General features: G+C 44.1%; 1 protein-coding gene across 1 annotated transcript in view; it reads left to right on the forward strand.

The window, feature by feature from the left end:
* The window catches only part of LOC119952109 (ecto-NOX disulfide-thiol exchanger 2-like), a 336,912-nt gene that overhangs the window by 250,663 nt on the left and 60,507 nt on the right, over nucleotides 1–25,742 (forward strand). The window contains exons 7-10 of the mRNA XM_038775673.1: nucleotides 2,619–2,825; nucleotides 3,367–3,593; nucleotides 13,144–13,363; nucleotides 24,423–24,529. Of these exons, the coding sequence (XP_038631601.1) occupies nucleotides 2,619–2,825; nucleotides 3,367–3,593; nucleotides 13,144–13,363; nucleotides 24,423–24,529 (761 nt within the window). The remainder of the gene's footprint in view (nucleotides 1–2,618; nucleotides 2,826–3,366; nucleotides 3,594–13,143; nucleotides 13,364–24,422; nucleotides 24,530–25,742) is intronic.

A 25,742-nucleotide genomic window follows, 5' to 3' on the forward strand; every position in this document is an offset into this window, starting at 1 on the left:
TTAGAAGTCGATTATAGTGGAGCAGACCCAGATCTTAGTCATCAGTATCCTGCTTAATGCCGGACCACTTGGTGTACGTGTGTGTAAACCTCACCAGGTTATTCCCTGTGCTTTATGGAGCCATTTTATAGGGTGCTTTCTCAATAAAAGAAAAAGATCATAATTATTGAATTACCTCACATTCTGCTTCTCATCCTCTCACTTAGCATTCATGCTGTCCACAAACTCCTATACTGCAGTCCCAACACACTATCTGCGCTGTCGTATTTTAGTGTATGCTACTTATATCTACTGTTAAGCTTATTTTGACAACTTGCACTAAAACAATGAACAGAATTTTAATATTTAACTGTCATAATCTGACATGAAGCACAAGTATTGAAAGTAAAAAGTAGCAATTCATTCCCCTTCTGCACCCAGTTCCCATGCTAACCAAATCCCTAACTTTACATTCCCTTTTCAATACATTCCATTTATAACAAGATCTGACCAAGTGTCAGAGGAGACTGTTTTTAATGCATGTTTTGAACCACATCCAAGTTACAAGTGTTCACTCCACTTCCTGATCGTTCACAACTTTACACTCTTTAGGTGCCCTCCATTTATTATAACTCTGTACCACTGAGTTCATCAGCAGAGAACTCTTTACATTGACCCGTGGAATTGTAGACACAAAGCTAAGATTGAAACATACAATTAAACTTTTATTCAGTACAATACAATCATGATCAGCGAGCATCAGTGTAAACTAGTTAGGGACAAAGAAATAGTGTCATGCAACTGAAATATTTTAAAACCAGCAGTTAAAAACAGTGTGTTCTGCACCGCTCTATGTACAGGATGTTGGACAAGAATATAGCACAGGCAACAAGGAAGGTGGCCAAGACTAAAAGACCAGTTGTGGTGACACAGGTTGAGTTGGCCAGTTATACAGTACTACACAATATTAGAAATGTACAAACATTCTCTTTGTAGCACTTTAAATGAAAATTTGGCAACTATATTAAAGAACTTTGAAAGAACAAGTACAACTTAAGAAAAAAACTGAGGTTAAATTTTGAACTATTTGCCAACAAACCTGCAAATAATTATAATCTTTCTTAGTGTCACAAGCAGGCTTAAATTAACACTGCAATGAAGTGACTGTGAAAATTTCCTAGCCGCCTGTTCGGGTGCACTGAGGGAGAATTCAGAATGTCCAATTCACCTAACGAGCACATCTTCTGGGACTTGTGGGAGGAAACCGGAGCATCATGAGGAAACCCACGCAAATCCAGGGAGAACGTGTAGACTCTGCACAGACAGTGACCCAAGCAGGGAACGAACCCGGGTCCTTGGCGCTGTGAAGCAAAGTGCTAACTACTGTGCTACCGTAGTATAGGTTCACTAAGGTACTACTCAGGATAAGGAGAGACATGAGGATGTGGTTTATGAAGGCAGGGGACCATGCCTGCTCATTGATGCCCGGAAGAACAGAGAAGAAGAACAGATAAGTTGTTTTTAAAAGTTGTAGGTATCCAACTGGCAGGAGACTGCAGGCATTGCAGTATGTTCTTCAGATATTAAGCTGTCAAACACATCAACAGCCCACTTTGTAAAAGCTATTTTCCCTGGGAGATGATTGTAATGACTTTAAATTGCCTTTGGGTTCTGTCGAGAGTTAGCAAATGCATTTGTCTGAAAGCATCTGATCATTGCCCTCATCTGCAAACACTGAATTATAATTCAACCTTTTAGTAAAAAACCTTGCCTTCACTGAGGTTCCAGGCACAGTTCCAGGCACTGATCCCGCAAAACTGGAATGATTGATGTTGCCTTCCTCCCTCCATGTCACTTGACTCAACTTGTGGGAAGTCCTTACCCATGGTATCCCTGGAAGTTATAGTATCATGGAAAGTTTATGGCACAGAAAGAGGCCAATTGGTACATCGTGTCTGTGCTCGCAGTCAGTCAGGCTTGCCAAACAAGAAACAATGCAATGAGACAATACTTTTCGCTGTAAACTAATACAAGTGACAATAATAAATCAAATCAAAGCTTCAATTTATCTAGTTAGTTGAGCACCTAATGCCCAAAGTTCAAACCAACTTCTTTAAATCCTTTTGGAAGATTTCTGGAGATAAGGGGATGTACAACTACAATATCAGTATTTTACAATTTTTTTAAAAACTGGAATTGACTTTAGGAAATTAATTTAAGCTGATTGAAACAAACATGCAGCTCGATTAACAGTACATATGAAAACACAATCCGAATTTTGATGTTTGTCTTCAGGTTTTTATAATGCTATTGGTTGGCCTGCATGGTAAGCCATTGGATGTATGAGAAACAAGATCCCTGATTTATCATTGAGCTCTCAGCATAGTAGCCGGATCGATTAACAGGCAAATTGTGGCAGTGTAAGATGATCAGAGAACACAAATGCCCAATGAATGCCTTCTTCGATAATCGCACTATTGCAACAAATTCCAACCTCAAATTCTGTTTTCTTGGTAAAGCATTGAAGACTACAATCTATGAAGAGAGCAATTTTGATGTGTGAAATTGTTTTGGCTAAGGCTTCATATGATTGTGTTTATTTCCAATAGTTTTAACTCTTGAAGCTATTTTTTCTTTAGATCTTCCACCTCCTGCTATGCGAGATAGGCCTCCTGGATGCAAAACTGTCTTTGTTGGTGGTTTACCAGAGAATGGTTCAGAAGACATGATCACTGACGTTTTTGGACAGTGTGGTGAAATCATAGCCATTCGTAAAAGCAAGAAGAACTTTTGTCATATTCGGTTTTCGGATGAATACATGATAGACAAAGCTCTCTTTTTGTCAGGTAATTTTTGTTGTCTTCTTAAACAATTTTTTTGTTAGGTTTTAAAATGCTGTTTTTTCGTATATTTACTTAATTTTGCCTTATATAATCATGATAAGTGCTGAAGACTATGAACATATTATTTCATAATGGAGTTTAAGCGAGGAGCACAGATTTCAAAAGTCAAAATATTATTCTGATTAACTAAAATCTTTCTTTCCCTAATATTAATGAACAAATGGTTAGACCTGGCATTTAATTGTCTCTTGTAGAATCTTGGGCGCGATTCTCCGACCCTGAATTTTCATGTCTGTTGAAGCAGTCAGTCAGGTTCATAGTCTTCCTAATTTCAACACTGTGTAAGTTGATTATCAAATACTATTGAATTTGGTCCAAGGAAAATTTCCAGAAAGAGCGATTCGGGTTGAAAAAAAGAAACATTTCTAAGAATTTTCTGGATGTTGCTATAATTTTTAGTTGCTGAAGATAGCATGTTCTGTAGTCTTTCAAACCATTTGCATTTCCATGTCATGGTATTTTGTATGCTTTTGTGCCTCAACAGGTTATCGAATAAGAATAGGCTCTAGTACAGATAAGAAGGATACAGGCCGCCTTCACGTTGACTTTGCTCAAGCTAGAGATGATCTATATGAATGGGAATGTAAACAACGTATGCTGGCAAGAGAGGAACGCCATCGTCGAAGAGTAGCAGAAGATAGATTTCGACTACCTTCACCTCCACCAATAGTGCATTATTCTGAACATGAAAGTGCTATGCTGTCAGAAAAAGCTTAAAGGGTAATTTTAAAGTCCCGCACAATTAGCTTTTTGTCCTTAGTTGAAAGCTTCTGAGAGCACCATTTTATTAGGGTTTCAAAATAGGAACATTTTCACATCTAGCTATAATAAAGTTTCGTACCTAACAAATGCCAGTCACAGTTTTTTTCTTTTTGCACATGTCTACCACAATAATAAATTATAAATAAAGTGCTAGAAAAAGAGGGGGAAAAAGAAAATCAGTATATTTGCTGATTGTTCCACTGATGACCTAACCTTTCTTCGCAAGCACAGGTCAAATATCTAGAAACCGATCCACAGAAACTTCCTTCGATAATTGCCTTTTGTGATGTGCCTGTTTCATCTATTTCCCTGTGGGAGGGTACCAAAACAGCAGTTTCCAAAGCGCAGTATTGAAAGCGCAGGGACTACAAGTGAGACAAGTATAGGGATTGAAAAGATAGGAGTCTCAGTCCTCGCATTTGTCCAGCAGGTTCTTGCAGCTGTGTAGATGAAAACAGGGAATGCAGGGAGGATGTGCAAAATGACCACAGCATCATATTACAGGAGCATGTCAAATGTAGTGTTGACAAGATCAAGGTTGTCACCTGGGGCGGGCCGTACCGACGCCAAGGTGTGGCGTGAACCACTCTGGCGTCAGGCCGCCCGGAAGGTGCAGAGGGGTGTTAGGCCGGCGCAGGCGGGGTTGGCGTCGCGCCAGCCGGCGGCGAAGGGCTTAGCGCCACGCCAAATGGCCTCCGCCGGCCGGCTCGGGTTGATGCATGTGTGGGAGTACCAGTGTGTACTGGCGTCATCCCAGCGCATGTGCAGGGGGGGGTTCATATCCATGCCGGACCGTTACACCAGCCAGCGTGGAGGGAAAGAGTGCCCCCATGGCACAGGTCCGCCGGGCGGATCGGTGGGCCCCGATCGCGGGGCAGGCCACCCTGGGGTCACCCCCGGGGCCAGATTCCCCCCCGTGCCCCCCGAGGACTCCATAGGCCACCCGCAGAGCCGGGTCTCGCCGGTACGGAGCTGGTGTAATGTACGCAGGCAGGACTGGCCGAAAACGGGTGGCCACTCGGCCCATTACGGGGCGGAGAATCGTTGGGGGGCCGCTGCCAACGGCCCCCGACCAGCGTGAAGCGATTCCCGCCCCCGCTGAAAAACCGGCGCCGGATTTTGGCGGGGCGGGACTCACCAGCAGGGGGGTCGGAGAATTCCTCCCCTGATTTGCGATGCTTTCAAAGGGCTTCTCCCTTCTAATAATAATTCTCTGCTGTATCACAAGATTCCAGAGGTCAGAAAGATGGTCTCAATGGCTTCTGTATGCTCATCTAGCTTCTTTCGTATGAAGTGCTGCGGGCTCTTCTTCAGCCTGAAAGTATTCCTTGCACCTGGGTGCACAAGTCAGTCGAAGAAATATTGCCCTACGAGACAAGGAACCCCATCCTCCTACACCTGTAGGTTAAGGGAAACAGCAGAAATGTTAGAAGATGATCTATCCAATATGGTGGTTGGTGGGAAGGAAGGTAAAGTCAAGGGAGGAACCTAATCATTTTGGGAAAGAAGAGAAGAAGTGAAAGCAGAATTGTGGGAAATGGTTCAGATATAATAGTCCTGTCAGCCATTGTGGAGGGCAGTCTTAGCTCAGGAGAACGGAAAACAACTGCAATGGGGATTGTATCATTTTTAGAACACATACAATGGACACAAGAAACAATCGTTATGGGAAGTGTAGTCAAAGTCACTGTGGCCATCTGCAGACTTTTAGTGGATACTGGTCAACAGCCATAGTTGGAAACAGAGAGGTTGAGGAAGGGAAAAGAAGAGTCAGAAAAGTGAAGATGAGGAAAGGGTGGAAATTGGGAATGAAATTGGGAAAAAAAAATTGATTACATTTTCCAGTTCAGGGTGGAATCAAAAAACTGCACAATAAGTCATCAATACACCAGGGAAAAAATGGTGCATTTGGAACTGAACTAATAAAAGACACAACCACACGGGTTTCCATACCAACATTTTTTATTTGTAGGAAATGAGTAGAGCCAATGAGAAATAAAAACAGAAAATGTTGAAGATACTCAGCAAGTCAGCCAGCATCTGTGGAGGGAGAAACAATTTTCATGAAAGATCATCCACCTGAAACGATAATTCCATTTGTCTCTCCCCTGATGCTGTCTGGCTTGCTCACCTTTTTACAATATTTCCCTCTTTAAAAAATTTCAGACTTCCAGCATCTGCGGTATTTTGAATCATAGAATCACAGAATTTACAGTGCGGGAGGAGGCCATTCGGTCCAACGAGTCTGCACCGGTCCTTGGAAAGAGCACCCTACTTAAGCCCACACCTCCACCCTATCCCTGTAACCCAGTAACCCCACATGTTTGGACACTAAGGATAATTTAGCATGGCCAATCCACGTATTCTGCACATCTTTGGACTGTAGGAGGAAACCGGAGCACCCGGAGGTTATCCCCATTGTACTACTTTTCTATGGCTCCCTAGATATCTCTTGCTTAAGGCGCACTTGTTTTCTCTGTCAGACTGTATCAGTTGTCTGTCAGCATTTCCATTTGTGACTCCTGGCTTCACTTAACTTGTCCACATGTGTTTAACTATAACCTAAAACTGTTGCTTTTCAAATTTCAAGCAAATAACACCTCAACCACTGTGGTTCCCACTTCTGACACCAATCAGTAAGATTGCTTTTGTATTAAAGTCAAAGTAAAGTTGCTCAATGTAAGGCTGTTAGTGGTGGTGGATGGGGATTGATTGAACTTCTGTTCAAGAAAGAAACAAAGGGCTCTCAGGTTGTCCTGCTGGGGAATGGTGATATCGAGAGATTGGATGTCCACGATGACTTCACATTGTAACAATGTTCTAAGCAACAAAAATCTCTGGAGCAGAAACCCAGTACCTTCAGGTCCACTGGTAATGGGCGATCACAGAAAAATAATGAATAATCTAACCCACATAATTTTTTTTAAAAAATACATTTAGAGTACCCAATTCATTTTTTCCAATTAAGGGGCAATTTAACCTGGTCAATCCACCCGGCCTGCACATCTTTGGATTGTGGGGATGAAACCCACGCAAACACTGGGAGAATGTGCAAACCCACATGGACAGTGACCCAGAACCTGGGACCTTGGCGCCGTGAGGCAGCAGTGCTACTCACCGCCACCGTGCTGCCCAGCTAACCCACATAATTAATGCTGCTTTCATTTGGTAATTTGTCATGTCAAAGAATTATTGGCTTTGGTTGTGGTATTGTCACTGGACTAGTAATTCAGAGACCCAGGGCAAGATCAGCACCTGGGTTCAAATCCCACCAGTGCAGATGCCGAAATTTGAATCAAATAAATATCTGGAATTCAAAGTCTAATGATAACCAAGAAGTCATCACCGATTCTTGTAAAAACCCATCTGGTTCACTAATGTCCTTCAGGGAAGGGGATCTGCCATCCTTATCTGGTCTAAGGATGGCCTTCCTTTCATTGTGAAGCAGACTTCACCAAACGTTCGATTGTTCACCCACTTGTAGGAGCGTAAACTGGATTTAGACCATCGTGAAAAAGGGTAATTTTACCCTACTGATGATAAATGGGCCATTGAAATAGTAACACTATTAGGCTATATATGATTCCAGATCCACAGAAATGTAGTTGATTCTCAAATGCCCTTTGAAATGGAGGGCAGTTAAGGATGGGCAATAAATGCAGGTCCAGCCAGCGACACCCACATCCCGTAAAATGAATTTAAAAAAATTTAAAGCAGGCATTAATTATGATCAAGTCAACAACAAGAGCAGATGAAATATCACTGGAAGTAGCAGAAGCTTCAATCTCAATTGCTAAAAGAATTTGAGATGGGTGTGAGGCCCCGCCAGAGTGTCGGCGTAAACCACACCCATTCATTTTGTTTTCTCTCAGAGGCTCAATATCTGGAGAAAAAACTGATCTGTGCAACGGGGGAGTTGCACGCCAGTTTTCAGTCAGCCTGACACTTTGCCAAATTCTGGTAAGATTCCGCCCATGGATTATGGAATAAGAGGTGAAACAGTTATTTAACCTTAATTAAGGGAAATGACCTCGATAGCAAGTAAGAACGCAGCAATCTTTGTGCATTTAAAATTCTGATAAACATCAGTTCAAGAAAGGCATCGGTATGAAGGGTGACAATGTCTTCAAAACTGACTAGCCAATGCACTCCCGGACCAAAGAGATCCCGCAGTGTGACTAGTTTGTAACTATGTGTGACAAGTTGTGACATAGAATTCAATAAATTCAATTTGAGTGCTATTATGAGAATAACGTATTCCATGGAAACAGCACATGACAACCCCACTCTGGCCTACACATGACTTCAGTTCCACACAGCGAAGTTGACTGTGTCACATCAAGCCATTTGATGATCACAACTACTAAGCAAAATATAATCCATCAACACCTCAGAGACTTTATGAATGAACCCTTGCCAATGTTGCCCATATCCTGAGAGAACAGAGAACATAGAACGATACAGCGCAGTACAGGCCCTTCGGCCCTCGATGTTGCACCGACATGGAAAAAATCTAAAGGCCATCTAACCTACACTATGCCCTTATCATCCATATGCTTATCCAATAAACTTTTAAATGCCCCCAATGTTGGCGAGTTCACTACTGTTGCAGGTAGGGCATTCCACGGCCTCACCACTCTTTGCGTAAAAAACCCACCTCTGACCTCTGTCCTATATCTATTACCCCTCAATTTAAGGCTATGTCCCCTCGTGCTAGCCACCTCCATCCGCGGGAGAAGGCTCTCGCTGTCCACCCTATCTAACCCTCTGATAATTTTGTATGCCTCTATTAAGTCACCTCTTAACCTTCTTCTCTCTAACGAAAACAACCTCAAGTCCATCAGCCTTTCCTCATAACATTTTCCCTCCATACCAGGCAACATCCTGGTAAATCTCCTCTGCACCCGTTCCAAAGCTTCCACGTCCTTCCTATAATGAGGCGACCAGAACTGTACGCAATACTCCAAATACGGCCGTACTAGAGTTTTGTACAACTGCAACATGACCTCATGGCTCCGGAACTCAATCCCTCTACCAATAAAGGCCAACACACCATAGGCCTTCTTCACAACCCTATCAACCTGGGTGGCAACTTTCAGGGATCTATGTACATGGACACCGAGATCCCTCTGCTCATCCACACTACCAAGAATTTTACCATTAGCCAAATATTCCGCATTTCTGTTATTCTTTCCAAAGTGAATCACCTCACACTTCTCCACATTAAACTCCATTTGCCACCTCTCAGCCCAGCTCTGCAGCTTATCTATGTCCCTCTGTAACCTGCAACATCCTTCCGCACTGTCTACAACTCCACCGACTTTAGTGTCATCAGCAAATTTACTCACCCATCCTTCCGCGCCCTCCTCTAGGTCATTTATAAAAATGACAAACAGCAACGGCCCCAGAACAGATCCTTGTGGTACGCCACTCGTAACTGAACTCCATTCTGAACATTTCCCATCAACTACCACTCTCTGTCTTCTTTCAACTAGCCAATTTCTGATCCACATCTCTAAATCACCCTCAATCCCCAGCCTCCGTATTTTCTGCAATAGCCGACCGTGGGGAACCTTATCAAACGCTTTACTGAAATCCATATACACCACATCAACTGCTCTACCCTCGTCTACCTGTTCAGTCACCTTCTCAAAGAACTCGATAAGGTTTGTGAGGCATGACCTACCCTTCACAAAACCATGCTGACTGTCCCTAATCATATTATTCCTATCTAGGTGATTATAAATTGTATCTTTTATAATCCTCTCCAAGACTTTACCCACCACAGACGTTAGGCTCACCGGCCTATAGTTACCGGGGTTATCTCTACTCCCCTTCTTGAACAAAGGGACCACATTTGCTATCCTCCAGTCCTCTGGCACTATTCCTGTAGCCAACGATGACCTAAAAATCAAAGCCAAAGGCTCAGCAATCTCTTCCCTGGCTTCCCAGAGAATCCTAGGATAAATCCCATCCGGCCCCGGGGACTTATCTATTTTCACCTTGTCCAGAATTGCCAACACTTCTTCCCTACGCACCTCAATGCCATCTATTCTAATAGCCTGGGTCTCAGCATTCTCCTCTACAATATTATCTTTTTCTTGAGTGAATACTGACGAAAAGTATTCATTTAGTATCTCGCTTATCTCCTCAGCCTCCACACACAACTTCCCACCACTGTCCTTGACTGGCCCTACTCTTACCCTAGTCATTCTTTTATTCCTGACATACCTATAGAAAGCTTTTGGGTTTTCCTTGATCCTACCTGCCAAAGACTTCTCATGTCCCCTCCTTGCTCGTCTCAGCTCTCTCTTTAGATCCTTCCTCGCTTCCTTGTAACTATCAAGCGCCCCAACTGAAACTTCACGCCTCATCTTCACATAGGCCTCCTTCTTCCTCTTAACAGAGATTCCACTTCTTTGGTAAACCACGGTTCCCTCGCTCGACCCCTTCCTCCCTGCCTGACTGGTACGTACTTATCAAGAACATGCAATAGCTGTTCCTTGAACAAGCTCCACATATCCAGTATGCCCAACCCTTGCAGCCTACTTCTCCAACCAACACATCCTAAGTCATGTCTAATGGCATCATAATTGCCCTTCCCCCAGCTATAACTCTTGCCCTGCGGGGTATACTTATCCCTTTCCATCACTAACGTAAAGGTCACCGAATTGTGGTCACTGTTTCCAAAGTGCTCACCTACCTCCAGATCTAACACCTGGCCTGGTTCATTACCCAAAACCAAATCCAATGTGGCCTCGCCTCTTGTTGGCCTGTCAACATATTGTGTCAGGAAACCCTCCTGCACACATTGTACAAAGAATGACCCATCTAATGTACTCGAACTATATCTTTTCCAGTCAATATTTGGAAAGTTAAAGTCTCCCATAACAACTACCCTGTTACTTTCGCTCTTTTCCAGAATCATCTTCGCCATCCTTTCCTCTACATCCCTAGAACTATTAGGTGGCCTATAGAAAACTCCCAACAGGGTGACCTCTCCTTTCCTGTTTCTAACCTCAGCCCATACTACCTCGGAAGAAGAGTCCCCATCTAGCATCCTTTCCGCCACCGTAATACTGTCCTTGACTAGCAGCGCCACACCTCCCCCTCTTTTGCCCCCTTCTCTGAGCTTACTAAAACACCTAAACCCCGGAACCTGCAACAACCATTCCTGTCCCTGCTCTATCCATGTCTCTGAAATGGCCACAACATCGAAGTCCCAGGTACCAACCCATGCTGCCAGTTCCCCTACCTTATTTCGTATACTCCTGGCATTGAAGTAGACACACTTCAAACCACCTACCTGAACACTGGCACCCTCCTGCGAAGTCAAATCTGTGTTCCTGACCGCTATACTCTCAATCTCTCTCCCGTACCCCAAAACTACAATCCAGGTTCCCATGCCCCTGCTGAATTAGTTTAAACCCCCCCAAAGAGCACTAACAAATCTCCCCCCCAGGATATTGGTGCCCCTCAGGTTCAGGTGTAGACCATCCTGTCTATAGAGGTCCCACCTTCCCCAGAAAGAGCCCCAGTTATCCAGAAATCTGAATCCCTCCCGCCTGCACCATCCCTGTAGCCACGTGTTTAATTGCTCTCTCTCCCTATTCCTCATCTCACTATCACGTGGCACGGGCAACAACCCAGAGATAACAACTCTGTTTGTTCTCGCTCTGAGCTTCCATCCTAGTTCCCTAAAGGCCTGCCTGACATCCTTGTCCCCTTTCCTACCTATGTCGTTAGTGCCAATGTGGACTACGACTTGGGGCTGCTCCCCCTCCCCCTTAAGGACCCGGAAAACACGATCCGAGACATCACGTACCCTTGCACCTGGGAGGCAACATACCAAACGTGAGTCTCTCTCGCTCCCACAAAATCTCCTATCTGTGCCCCTGACTATTGAGTCCCCAATTACTAATGTTCTACTCCTTTCCCCCCTTCCCTTCTGAGCAACAGGGACAGACTCCGTGCCAGAGGCCCGTACCCCATGGCTTACCCCTGGTAAGTCGTCCCCCCAACAAGTATCCAAAACGGTATACTTGTTACTCAGGGGACGACCGCAGGGGTCCCTGCACTGACTGCTTCTTCCCAGTCCCTCTTACAGTTACCCATCTATCTCCAGTCTTTGGTGTAACTATTTCCCTGAAGCTCCTATCTATGACCCCCCTCTGCCTCCCGAATGATCCGAAGTTCATCCAGCTCAAGCTCCAGGTCCCTAACACGGTTTTTGAGGAGCTGGAGTTGGGTGCACTTCCCACAGATAAAATCAGCAGGGACACTCTCGGCGTCCCTCACCTCAAACATTCTGCAGGAGGAGCATTGTACTGCCTTCCCTGACATCACCTCTAGATTTAAAAAAAAAAAAAACAAGAAAAAGAAAGGAAGAGCTTACCTGATATTACCTCAAACCCTGCTCCCGCTGAAAGGTAAGCAAATTTAAAGGCACTCACTCACCTTCACGACAGGCCCCTGCTCCCGCTTCCCAACCACCGTGGGGTGGGGGGTTGGTTAGAGGAGGAGGTAGGGTGGGGAACACTCATGAAGTGTTTCGGGTTTAACTGTCACTTGCCAACAGCCTCTCCACAAACCACCTTCAACTTAGGCTGACCGCACTGCACGTATGCAAATTTCCCCAGAACAGCTGATTCAGTAGCTCTGCTCTGCTGCCCTCTGCTGGATGATTGCCTTCACTCAAACTCCTCGGTCTCCTTTGCAGATTCACCTTCACTTAGGCTGACCGCACTGCTGTATGCAAATTTCCCCAGAACAGCTGATCGAGTAGCTCTGCTCTGCTGCCCTCTGCTGGATGATTGCCTTCACTCAACTCCTCGGGTCTCCTTTGCAGATTCACCTTCACTTAGGCTGACCGCACTGCACGTATGCAAATTTCCCCAGAAAAGCTGATTCAGTAGCTCTGCTTCTGCTGCCCTCTGCTGGATGATTGCCTTCACTCCAAACTCCTCGGGTCTCCTTTGCAGATTCACCTTCAACTTAGGGCCTGACCGCACTGCACGTATGCAAATTTCCCCAGACAGCTGTCAGTACTCTGCTCTGCTGCCCTCTGCTGGATGATTGCCTTCACTCAAACTCCTCGGGTCTCCTTGGCAGATTCACCTTCAACTTAGCTGACCGCACTGCACGTATGCAAATTTCCCCAGAACAGCTGATCAGTAGCTCTGCTCTGCTGCCCTCTGCTGGATGATGCCTTCACTCAACTCCTCGGGTCTCCTTTGCAGATTCACCTTCAACTTAGCTGACCGCACTGCACTATGCAAAATTTCCCCAGAACAGCTGATCAGTAGCTCTGCTCTGCTGCCCGCTGCTGGATCTGCTGGAGCAAATGTTTAGAAAAGATTTGTTTTGAAATAATTCAATACCAATTCAGTTAAAGGATGGAGAGCACTTTGCATGCAAGTATTCCGTTCAGATTGCTTTTGAAAAATTAATCGTAGTTTCTTCATATTCTTGCCTTTTATTTGATTTATTTTATCAATCTCTTGTAGATGATGCAAAATTCTCTGAAGCTGTTCAGACCCTTTATACCTGGCTAGAACGAGGTGAAGTGAACCGTCGATCAGCAAACATCTTCTACTCCATGATCCAGTCAGCTAACAGCCATATTCGAAGGCTTATGAATGAAAAGATTCTACATCAAAAGGAAATGGAGGAAGCCAAAGAGAAGTTTAAGAATGCTCTCTCAGGGATCCTGGTTCAGTGTGAGTAACAGCTTCATTCTTTAAAATTTCATCATAGAAAGCATGAGCACTTTCCATCTTTTATCATTCATGCATTTTCTTTTTGTTCAGTTTAATTAAATATGCAGAATTGCTTCTATAACAAGACAAGTGTGGCTAAAACATATGTTATACATCATAAAAATGTACTAATACATCAAATGGAAATTAATGCTTGACCAAAAGTTTTTTTTTAATCAAAAGTTTTTTTTAAATAAACATTTTATTGAGGTATTTTCGGTACAGTAACAACAACAAAATAAACAATATACATGAAACCATAAACATAGTGCAAAAGCCATTTACCTTTCGTACAGGTCCCACACTTATTAACCCCCTAATCTAATCTAAACTAATCCCCCCCCCCGGTCTGCTGACGATGAATGCAAAGAAGTCAACGAACGGTTGCCACCTCCGGGTGAACCCTAACACTGTTTTCTCCTCCTGGATTCCCGGGTATTCTGACACCCCGAAAATCACCACCTCTGGACTCAGCGCCACCCTTGTTTTTAACACCGTGGACATGACATCTGCAAACCCCTGCCAAAATTCCCTAAGCTTTGGACATGTCCAAAACATGTGGACATGGTTCGCCGGTGCTCCCACACATTGTGCGCACCTGTCCTCCACCCCAAAGAATCTGCTCATCTGGGCCACTGTCATGTGAGCCCGGTGAACAACCTTAAATTGTATCAGGCTGAGCCTGGCACATGTTGCGGACGCATTGACTCTACTCAACGCATCCACCCATTGACCATCCTCTATCTCACCTCCCAGCTCCTCCTCCCACTTGCGCTTCAGCTCCTTGGTCTGCGTCTCCTCTGACCCCGTAAGTTCCTTGTAAATGTCAGAGACGCCCCCTGCTCCTACCCACCCTCTGGAAACTACCCTGTCCTGAATCCCCTTAGCGGTAGGAGCAGGAAGGTTGACACCTGTTTACGTAGGAAGTTTCGCACCTGCAGATACCTGAATTCGTTTCACCCTCGCCAACCCAAACTTCTCCTCCAACGTCCTCAAACTCGGAAAGTTTCCCTCTATAAACATATCCTCCATCCTCTCAATCCCTGCTCTCCTCCATATCCGGAACCTCCCCATCCATACTTCGCGTGGCAAACTGGTGATTATCACAGATTGGGTCCCAAACCTAGGCTCCCACTGCCCCCACATGATGCCTCCACTGGCCCCAAACTCTCAGGGTCGTCACCACCACGGGGCTGGTGGAGTACTGTGCCGGCAGGAACGGTAGAGGCGCAGTTACCAACGGCCCCAAACTGGTACCCTTACATGAAGCCGTCTCCATACGCTCCCATGCCGACCCCTCCCCCACCATCCACTTCCTGATCATGGCTATATTAGCCGCCCAGTAATAATTGCTAAAATTCGGCAGCGCCAGCCCGCTCTCTCCCCAACTCTGCTCAAGCATTACCTTCCTTACTCGCGGGGTCTTGCCCGCCCTGACAAAGCCCGTGATCACTCTGTTGACCTGCTTAAAAAATGATCGCGGAATAAAAATAGGGACACACTGAAATACAAATAGGAATCTCAGGAGGAGCGTCATCTTTACCGTTTGCACCCTCCCAGCTACAGACAATGGAAGCGCGTCCCATCTCTGAAAATCATCCTTCATTTGGTCCACCAGCCGGGCCAGATTCAATTTATGTAGCTGGTCCCATTCCCGCGCCACTTGGATACCTAGGTAGAACATAGAACATTACAGCGCAGTACAGGCCCTTCGGCCCTCGATGATGCACCGTCCTGTGAAACCCCTCTAAAGTTCCTCTACCCTGTTCCCTTATCGTCCAGATGCCTATCCAATGACCATTGTTGCAGACAGGGCATTCCACGCCCTTACTACTCTGAGTAAAGAACCTACCTCTGACATCTGTCCTATATCTATCTCCCCTCAATTTAAAGCTATGTCCCCTCGTGCTGGACATCACCATCTGAGGAAAAAGGCTTTCAATGTCCACCCTATCTAATCCTCTGATCATCTTGTATGCCTCAATTAAGCCACCTCTTAACCTTCTCTCTAACAAAAACAGCCTCAAGTCCTTCAGCCTTTCCTCATAAGATCTTCCCTCCATACCAGGCAACATCCTTGTAAATCTCCCCTGTACCCTTTCCAATGCTTCCACATCCTTCCTATAATGTGGTGATCAGAACTGCACGCAATACTCCAAATGCAGCCGCACCAGAGTTTTGTACAACTGCAACATGACCTCATGGCTCCGAAACTCAATTCCTCTACTAATAAAAGCTAACACACCGTGCGCCTTCTTAACAACCCTCTCAACCTGGGTGGAAACTTTCAGGGATCTATGGACATGGACACCGAGATCTCTCTGCTCGTCCACACTACCAAGAATCTCACCATTAGCCCAGTACTCTGTCTTCCTGTTATTCCTTCCAAAATGAATCACCTCACACTTTTCTGTATTAAACTCCATTTGCCACCTGTCAGCCCAGCTCTGCAGCTTATCTATGTCCCTCTGTAACTTGTAACATCCTTCTGCACTGTCCACAACTCCACCGACGTTAGTGTCATCTGCAAATTTACTCACCCATCCTTCTACAGGTCATTTATAAAAATGACAACCAGCAGCGGCCCCAAAACAGATCCTTGTGGTACACCACTAGTAACTGGACACCAGTCAGAACATTTCCCATCAATCATCACCCTTTGTCTTCTATCAGCTAGCCAATTTCTGATCCAAACTGCTAAATCACCCTGAATCCCATGCCTCTGTATTTTCTACAATAGCCTACCATGTAAAATAACGCTTTACTGAAATCCATATACACCACATCAACTGCTTTACCCTCATCCACCTGTTTGGTCACCTTCTCGAAGAACTCAATGAGGTTTATCAGGCACGACCAACCCTTCACAAAACCATGTTGACTATCTCTAATCAAATTATTCCTTTCCAGATGATTATACATCCTATCTCTTATAAACCTTTCCAAGAATTTTCCCACAACAGAAGTAAGGCTCACTGGTCTATAGTTACCGGGGTTATCTCTACTCCCCTTCTTGAACAAGGGGACAACATTTGCTGTCCTCCAGTCTTCTGGCACTATTCCTGTAGGGAAAGATGACTTAAAGATCAAAGCCAAAGGCTCAGCAATCTCCTCCCTAGCTTCCCAGAGAATCCTAGGATAAATCCCATCCGGCCCAGGGGACTTAACTATTTTCACACTTTCCAGAATCGCTAACACCTCCTCCTTATGAACCTCAAGCCCTTCTAGTCTAGTAGCCTGTATCTCAGTATTCTCCTCGACAACATTGTCTTTTTCCTGTGTGAATACAGACGAAAAATACTCATTTAGCAGCTCTCCTATCTCCTCGGACTCCACGCACAACTTCCCACGACTGTCCTTGACTGGCCTTACTCTTACCTTAGTCATTCTTTTATTCCTGACATATCTATAGAAAGCTTTGGGTTATCCTTGATCCTACCTGCCAAAGACTTCTCATGTCCTCTCCTGGCTCTTCTTAGCTCTCTCTTTCGAGCCTTCCTAGCTAACTTGTAACTCTCAAGCGCCCTAACTGAACCATCACGTCTCATCTTTACATAAGCCTCCTTCTTCCTCTTGACAAGTGTTTCAACTGCTTTAGTAACCCATGGTTCCCTCGCTCGACCACTTCCTCCCTGCCTAACAGGTACATACTTATCAAGGACACGCAGTAGCTGTTCCTTGAGCATGCTCCACATTTCCATTGTGCCCATCCCCTGCAGTTTTCCTCTCCAGCCGATGCATCCTAAGTCTTGCCTCATCGCATCATAATTGCCTTCCCCCCAGCTATAACTCTTGCCCTGCGGTGTATACCTATCCCTTTCCATCGCTAAGGTAAACGTAATCAAATTGTGGTCACTATCACCAAAGTGCTCACCTACCTCCAAATCTAACACCTGTCCTGGTTCATTACCCAGTACCAAATCCAATACGGCCTCGCCTCTTGTTGGCCTATCTACATACTGCATCAGGAAACCCTCCTGCACACATTGGACAAAAATGGACCCATCTAAAGTACTCTATAGTGTTTCCAGTCAATTTTTGGAAAGTTAAAGTCCCCCATAACAACTACCCTGTTATTTTCACTCCTATCCAGAATCATCTTTGCAATCCTTTCCTCTACATCTCTGGAACTTTTCGGAGGCCTATAGAAAAGCAGTAACAGGGTACCTAAAGCTTCCCCTTACTAACCTAAACGGCAGCTCTCCCAGGCGCCTTTCCTGTCCCATCGCATGGACCACAAACATCTCGCTCTTTCCCATATTAAGCTTAGACCCCGAAAACCGGCCCAATTCCCCTAGAGCCCTCGTGATTTCTTCCATCCCCTCTTTTGGGTCTGAAACGCACAGAGGCAGGTCATCCGCATAGAGGGAAACTCTGTGCTCTCCAGCCCCTCGAGGCTCTCAGAGCAATTGCCATCGGCTCTATAGCCAGCTCAAACAACAGTGGGGAGCTCAAACAACAGTGGGGAGAGGGGGCATCCCTGTATCCTCCCCTGGTGCAGTCTAAAACAGTCCAATATAGTCTGTACACGTGCCACAGGAGCCTGATACAGCAACCTGACCCAGTCGATAAAGCCCCACCCAAATCCGAACCGTCCCAGTACCTCCCACAGATGGTGCCATTCTGCCCAATCAAAAGCCTTTTCTGCATCCATTGCGATCACTACCTCCACCTCCCTACCTTCCGGGGCATCATGATCACATTTAACAGCCTTCTTACATTGGCCACCAACTGCCTGCCCTTAACAAACCCCGTCTGGTCCTCCCCAATAACGTCCGAACACAATCGTCAATCCTGGAGGCTTGTCCAAAAGTTGATAGCATCGAACATCCTTGAATTGAGTTGCTATAATGTTGACTTCATACACACCAGTCAACCCTGAATGCATGGGATATCAAAATCAGCAAAGAAGATTCATAAGAACTAGGAGCAGGAGTAGGCCATCTGGCCCCTCGAGCCTGCTCCGCCATTCAATTAGATCATGGCTGATCTTTTGTGGACTCAGCTCCACTTTCCGGCCCGAACACCATAACCCTTAATCCCTTTATTCTTCAAAAAACTATCTATCTTTACCTTAAAAACATGTAATGAAGGAGCCTCAACTGCTTCACTGGGCAAGGAATTCCATAGATTCACAACCCTTTGGGTGAAGAAGTTCCTCCTAAACTCAGTCCTAAATCTACTTCCCCTTATTTTGAGGCTATGTCCCCTAGTTCTGCTGTCACCCACTAGTGGAAACAACCTGCCCGCATCTATCCTATCTATTCCCTTCATAATTTTAAATGTTTCTATAAGATCCCCCCCTCATCCTTCTAAATTCCAACGAGTACAGTCCCAGTCTACTCAACCTCTCCTCATAATCCAACCCCTTCAGCTCTGGGATTAACCTAGTGAATCTCCTCTGCACACCCTCCAGCGCCAGTACGTCCTTTCTCAAGTACGGAGACCAAAACTGAACACAATACTCCAGGTGTGGCCGCACTAACACCTTATACAATTGCAACATAACCTCCCTAGTCTTAAACTCCATCCCTCTAGCAATGAAGGACAAAATTCCATTTGCCTTCTTAATCACCTGTTGCACTTGTAAACCAACCTTCTGTGACTCATGCACTAGCACACCCAAGTCTCTCTGAACAGTGGCATGCTTTAATATTTTATCGTTTAAATAATAATCCCGTTTGCTGTTATTCCTACCAAAATGGATAACCTCACATTTGTCAACATTGTATTCCATCTGCCAGACCCTAGCCCATTCACTTAACCTATCCAAATCCCTCTGCAGACTTCCAGTATCCTCTGCACTTTTCGCTTTACCACTCATCTTAGTGTCATCTGCAAACTTGGACACATTGCCCTTGGTCCCCAACACCAAATCATCTATGTAAATTGTGAACAATTGTGGGCCCAACACGGATCCCTGAGGGACACCACTAGCTACTGATTGCCAACCAGAGAAACACCCATTTATCCCAACTCTTTGCTTTCTATTAATTAACCAATCCTCTATCCATGCTACTACTTTACCCTTAATGCCATGCATCTTTATCTTATGCAGCAACCTTTTGTGTGGCACCTTGTCAAAGGCTTTCTGGAAATCCAGATATACCACATCCATCGGCTCCCCGTTATCTACTGCCCTGGTAATGTCCTCAAAAAATTCCACTAAATTAGTTAGGCATGACCTGCCCTTTACAAACCCATGCTGCGTCTGCCCAATGGGACAATTTCTATCCAGATGCCTCGCAATTTCTTCCTTGATGATAGATTCCAGCATCTTCCCTACTACCGAAGTTAAGCTCACTGGCCTATAATTTCCTGCTTTCTGCCGACCTCCTTTTTTAAACAGTGGCGTCACGTTTGCTAATTTCCAATCCACCGGGACCACCCCAGAGTCTAGTGAATTTCGGTAAATTATCACTAGTGCATCTGCAATTTCCCTAGCCATCTCTTTTAGCACTCTGGGATGCATTCCATCAGGGCCAGGAGACTTGTCTACCTTTAGCCCCATTAGCTTGCCCATCACCCCCTCCTTAGTGATAACAATCCTCTCAAGGTCCTCACCTGTCATAGCCTCATTTCTATCAGTCGCTGGCATGTTATTTGTGTCTTCCACTGTGAAGACCGACCCAAAAAACCTGTTCAGTTCCTCAGCCATTTCCTCATTTCCCATTATTAAAACTCCCTTATCATCCTCTAAAGGACCAATATTTACCTTAAACACTCTTTTTTGTCTTATATATTTGTAAAAACGTTTACTGTCTGTTTTTTTATTCTGAGCAAGTTTACACTCATACTCTATCTTACTCTTCTTTATAGCTTTTTTAGTAGCTTTCTGTTGCCCCCTAAAGATTTCCCAGTCCTCTAATCTCCCAGCAATCTTTGCCACTTTATATGCTTTTTCCTTCAATTTGATACTCTCCCTTATTTCCTTAGATATCCACGGTCGATTTTCCCTCTTTCTTCCGTCCTTCCTTTTTGTTGGTATAAACCTTTGCTGAGCACTGTGAAAAATCGCTTGGAAGGTTCTCCACTGTTCCTCAACTGTTCCACCATAAAGTCTTAGCTCCCAGTCTACCTTAGCTAGTTCTTCTCTCATCCCCTTGTAATCTCCTTTGTTTAAACACAAAACACTAGTATTTGATTTTACTTTCTCACCCTCCATCTGTATTTTAAATTCCACCATATTGTGATCGCTCCTTCCGAGAGGATCCCTAACTATGAGATCATAAATCAATCCTGTCTCATTACACAGGACACGATCTAGGACCGCTTGTTCCCTCGTAGGTTCCATTACATACTGTTCTAGGAAACTATCGCGGATACATTCTATAAACTCCTCCTCAAGGTTGCCTTGACCGACCTGGTTAAACCAATCGACATGTAGATTAAAATCCCCCATGATAACTGCTGTACCATTTCTACATGCATCAGTTATTATTCCTTAGGAAAAAGGAAGGATAGGAGAAATGTGTGCTGCAAGTTTAAATATTTCTAACAAATAGAATAGCACAAGTTGAGTCAAGCACTCGTTTACCTAGTAGGATGAATAGACTGCCAAGGTTCTTTCTGTAGCTCAAACTAACTGCTTAAACTCTCGAACAAGCGTATTTAGAATTCCCTGTTGGCTGCAGACATGAGGGCAAATTGCAACTTTAATACAGTGAAGGGTGCAGTTTGATTTTGTGCCTTCCAGTTGTTGATGCATAAGAATAGAGGGAAATTAAAAATGGCAGGAATTAAATCTAATAAATATATCTACCATTGCACCCTGAGGGTAATTTGTGGATAGATCAGGCAATTTAGTGTTAACATGTTAAGAGGAAAAATGTAAATAGTTTATTGTGCAGGAATCCGTCTGTAATGGCTACTTAGTGGTAAACTTAAGTTAAAAGAAACTTGGAATAAAATAACCTTAATTGTTAGCCTCCTTTTTCTAGACAAATCAGCTGAATAGTTCATTGTTAGCCAAAGCTATATTGAAATACTATAAATAACTGTTACCATCGAGACAAATTAAGCTTGTTACACAAACATTCTGGAACAATTCAGAGATCTTCTAAATGTAGTAAGTGCATCTGTATAACACCCTATGCATTAGTCAGGTAATAGCACAATACAGAAGGGAGCAACAATGTGTTGCAAACAGGAAACAAAAATAAATAGTTGTAAGTGCAATACTTTGTGAGGTGAAAACATTCCAAATGTTGTTTTGGCCATAGAACAATGACAGAGTTTACAAAGTGCAATCAATATTGAACAAAACTGTTAAGTGGTTTTCCATACCACTGATTTCTCTTTCACAGCTTCATTTGGTTTTAAATGCAAGATTAGCTTAGTTCCAGATTTAAACTTCAGTGCACTGAAATGTTTATGTCATAATTCTACACAAATTTTGATGTTTCTGCATGTAAGAATGGTAATCCCCTCTCCTCACCCTGTACTTTTAAGGTTCCTCTTTTATATATGTAATTTCTCACCCAAGAGAATAGCTGTCCCCCACATCTCCCATACTTCTCTGAATGCCAATCTACTTCTAAAATAAAAAAAATGTGCCACTCAGTGTGAATTCTGAAACACTGAAAATGCAGACAATCTGAAAACATAGGAATTCCGCAAAGATGGAAATTTCACCATTAGACATAGGGGGCGAAATTCTCCGACCCCCGGCAGGGTCGGAGAATCGCCCGGTGCTGTCGAAAATCCCGCCCCCGCCATGTCCCGAATTCTCCCACCCGCAAAAAGTCGGCGTGCCGCCAATCCCGCCGCCCACCTCGGAGAATGGCGGGGGCCAGCGGGAGGCTACGGGTTTCTGTGCTGCCGTTATTCTCCGGCCCGGTTTGAACCACCTCTGTGCCGGCGGGATCGGCGGCACGAGCAGGCCCCCGGGGTCCTGGGGGGGGGGGGGGGGGGGGGCGATCGGACCCCGGGGGGGTGCCCCCACGGTGGCCAGGCCCGCGATCGGGGCCCACCGATCGGCGGGCGGGCCAGTGCCGTGGGGGCACTTTTTTTTCTTCCGCCGCCGCCACAGCCTCCACCATGGCGGAGGCGGAAGAGAATCCCCCAGCACGCATGCGCCAGTGGTGTCGTCAGCGGCGTCGTCAGCGGGAGCTGACGCACCGGTGCATGCGCAAACCGGCGAAGGCCTTTCGGCCAGCCCCGGCGGCGGGTGTCAAAGGCCGTTGTTGCCGGTTTTGCCACCAGTCTGTGTGGTGCCAACCGCTCCAGCACGGGCCTAACCCCTGAATGTGAGGGCTTGGCCCCTAAAGGTGCGGAGAATTCCGCACCTTTGGGGAGGCCCGACGCCGGAGTGGTTGGTGCCACTCCGCTACGCTGGGACCCCCCGCCCCGCCAGGTAGGGGAGAATTTCGCCCAGGGTTTGTCATTACTTGAAATGTTTATTAATTTCTTGGTGTGTGTTTATATTAACATACAACTAATAATTCTAATTGCACTAATCACAGGCAATTTGAAGTTGTTTATCTTGTACTGAAGTGATATCTAAGTTTGGTTAAAGTTATGGTGGAATTAGGAGTTGGATCCTTGTGAAAGGCCATTTGATCTCACAACATAGGAAGTATATGACCATAAAAGATTAAGAGATCCATCTGATTGTTCCTTAAATTAAATATCTGTCAATCGCTCGCTCACTGAAAGATCTGTCTAATTCTTCCTTGATGTTTGTATTTTGTTTTGTCCATTTCCACTTCCTTTCTCTTTGACAAATCTTATCATACATTTATCTTATACGTCTTATTCTAAATTTGTAATTTGGCAAACACAATATATACACTTAGCTTAAATCGGATGTTTCCAGCGGATCTCAAACCTCTGTTCCCAGATTTCTCCATGTCCTCACAATTCCTCAAACCATTGCAATGCTATGCCAACCTGTGCTCTTCAGTTTTCCAACTTTGGCCTCCTGTACACTACACTGCTTCCCTTCTGGTTCATCAATGGTGAGGGTTCAGCTATCTTGGCTCTTCTCCCCGAAACTCCCCGTAAACATCTTTAACATCCTACTTTTCTGCTGCTTTTCAAGTTTCCTTAAAAATCCATAATTTCTCCCATGCATTGTTATCTTAGTAAGAGGTCTTACAACACCAGGTTAAAGTCCTACATGTTTGTTTCAAACACTAGCTTTCAGAGCACTGCCTTCCTCGGGTGAATTGGAGCAGTGCTCCAAAAGCTAGTGTTTGAAACAAACATGTTGGACTTTAACCTGGTGATGTAAGACTTCTTACTGTGCTCACCCCAGTCCAACGTCGGCATCTCCACATTTTAGTTATCTTGTCTCTGTTTTTACCAGCAATAAATGTGTGTTCACCGCTGGGGAAATTCCTTATGATTTTCGCAAGAAAACCCTCAAACGCAAGTTGTGGGATCTAAAAGCACAAATGTTTTTGCAAATTAAGTAGAATAATATATACGACAAAAAGACCAATTACCTTTGTTTAACTAAAGTTATAAGAATGTTGTGATAATCTACAATGTGATTACGAGCAATGATTCCAACTGGTATTCTTCTATTTAAATTGTCATTTTTGCCTTTTGTCAGACTATCCAGTCTGTGTTTTAAAAATGTACATGAGCCCACAGTCTCAGAAAGACCCATGTCTGTCTCCTGTGGATTAATTCGAACAACTCCAAAGACGGGACTCTTGAAAGAGGAAATATATAGGTTTGAATCTTTTTAATGATATCTAATTTATTTAGGAATGGAAATAAATATACATATATAAATATATATATATATAATATATATATATATATATAATATATATATATATATATATATATTCATATTTATAAGAAATGGGCAATGAACCTGAGGAAGGTACACACTACAAAATCATTCAAAGTAAGTACTAGTAGGGGGTCACTTTACACTGATCACAGAACTGCACAGAACGGTAGCCTGCTTGCCTGCCTGACTCCCTTCCTCTTTTACTTCTCTACTCCTCAATAAATGCCTGGTTGGACCATAAACTGGGTTGTTTGACTTCCTTGTTCATCAAAGTTGAGCAGATTGTCTCCGTTTTCCAATCTTCCTCCAAGCAAAAGGCGTGGGACCATTTCTCAAAAGCTCAACGCAAGAATCTACATATGTGGCGCAAACAAGCAGAGGTTGGTGTATTTTTTATTCACTTAACTTTTGTGAATATACAGTTTCAATAAAAGTGTCAATAAAAATGCTTGTAGTTAGAAGTGAATCTGGCATTTATGTTGGGAGGCGTTTAGTAATTTTTTTACTTGCCCAACTCACAAATGTCTGTACTAGGGAATGGAAAATCTTTTTCACTTTTGTTAGCCGTTGCTAACATCATGTACTCCAAGATCAATTGTAGCATAACCAATGCAGTATAAAATATCTTCTACTTTTACTTCAACAATTTAATCTACTTTGGATCAACATTGTCCATTGGGAATTCCCTTTTTCTCAGTAGTACAGACAATCCCATGTTCTAAAGGTCCTAAATCACTGTGCCACCATCCCTCCAAAATGCTTTTCTTTTAAAATTAGTGTTTTCATTTGGAGTAATATAAGACTCGAGAGAGAGAAAAGAACCCCAAGATTAATTTGCATTGTTTTAAATACAGTCACATTGAATTAAAAACACACTTATGTTCAGGAGGATTATAACAATTACGGTAAGTTTCTTCAGACTATTTACCAGATGTCGTAATGACAGATCCACAGTTAAGTGGTTGGAGATGGTATGGTATATGTTCACAAACATTCTTTGTCATACTTCACATTAAGCAATACAGTAAGTTCTCACTTAGTTGTAGTAGCATTCCTAAACATTGCAACTTTAAGTGAAATACCCTTAAGTGAATTGTAGGTGGTGCAATAATGTTAAGTGAATTGTAGATTCCCATAAGAAATTATATTAAAACAGAAATTTGTTTTTTCCGGTGAGAAATGTCCAAAAGAACCTCTGTACATGTTGAAATACTGGATTGTGCAATACAGTGCATTCCTATCTGTAATAACGTGAAAACTAAAATAATTCACTAACTATAAAAGAAGTACTGTATAAATTCAAATTAGATAACACGTATCAGTCTCTCCTTCGGCAGCACCTTGGGTTTGGGGATGACTTGCTTCCACTACAGTTCAATGGGTTCAATTATTTCAATGCGTCATCTGCAGACTGCCACACGTGGGGCTAGTTGAACTGTTTGGAGAATTTTGCACCTTCCACACCTTGACTTTGCCTGCTTTGCATGTTCCTGAAGAAGTCTGTGCATTTGGTTCCTTTCGAAATGAACCTTCTCCTATTTTGGTCGGTCACCATAAGTCGGTGCAGATGTTTGATCCCTTCAGGGATGCTTT

Source organism: Scyliorhinus canicula, chromosome 17 (assembly GCF_902713615.1).
Source record: "Scyliorhinus canicula chromosome 17, sScyCan1.1, whole genome shotgun sequence".
NCBI lineage: Eukaryota > Metazoa > Chordata > Chondrichthyes > Carcharhiniformes > Scyliorhinidae > Scyliorhinus > Scyliorhinus canicula.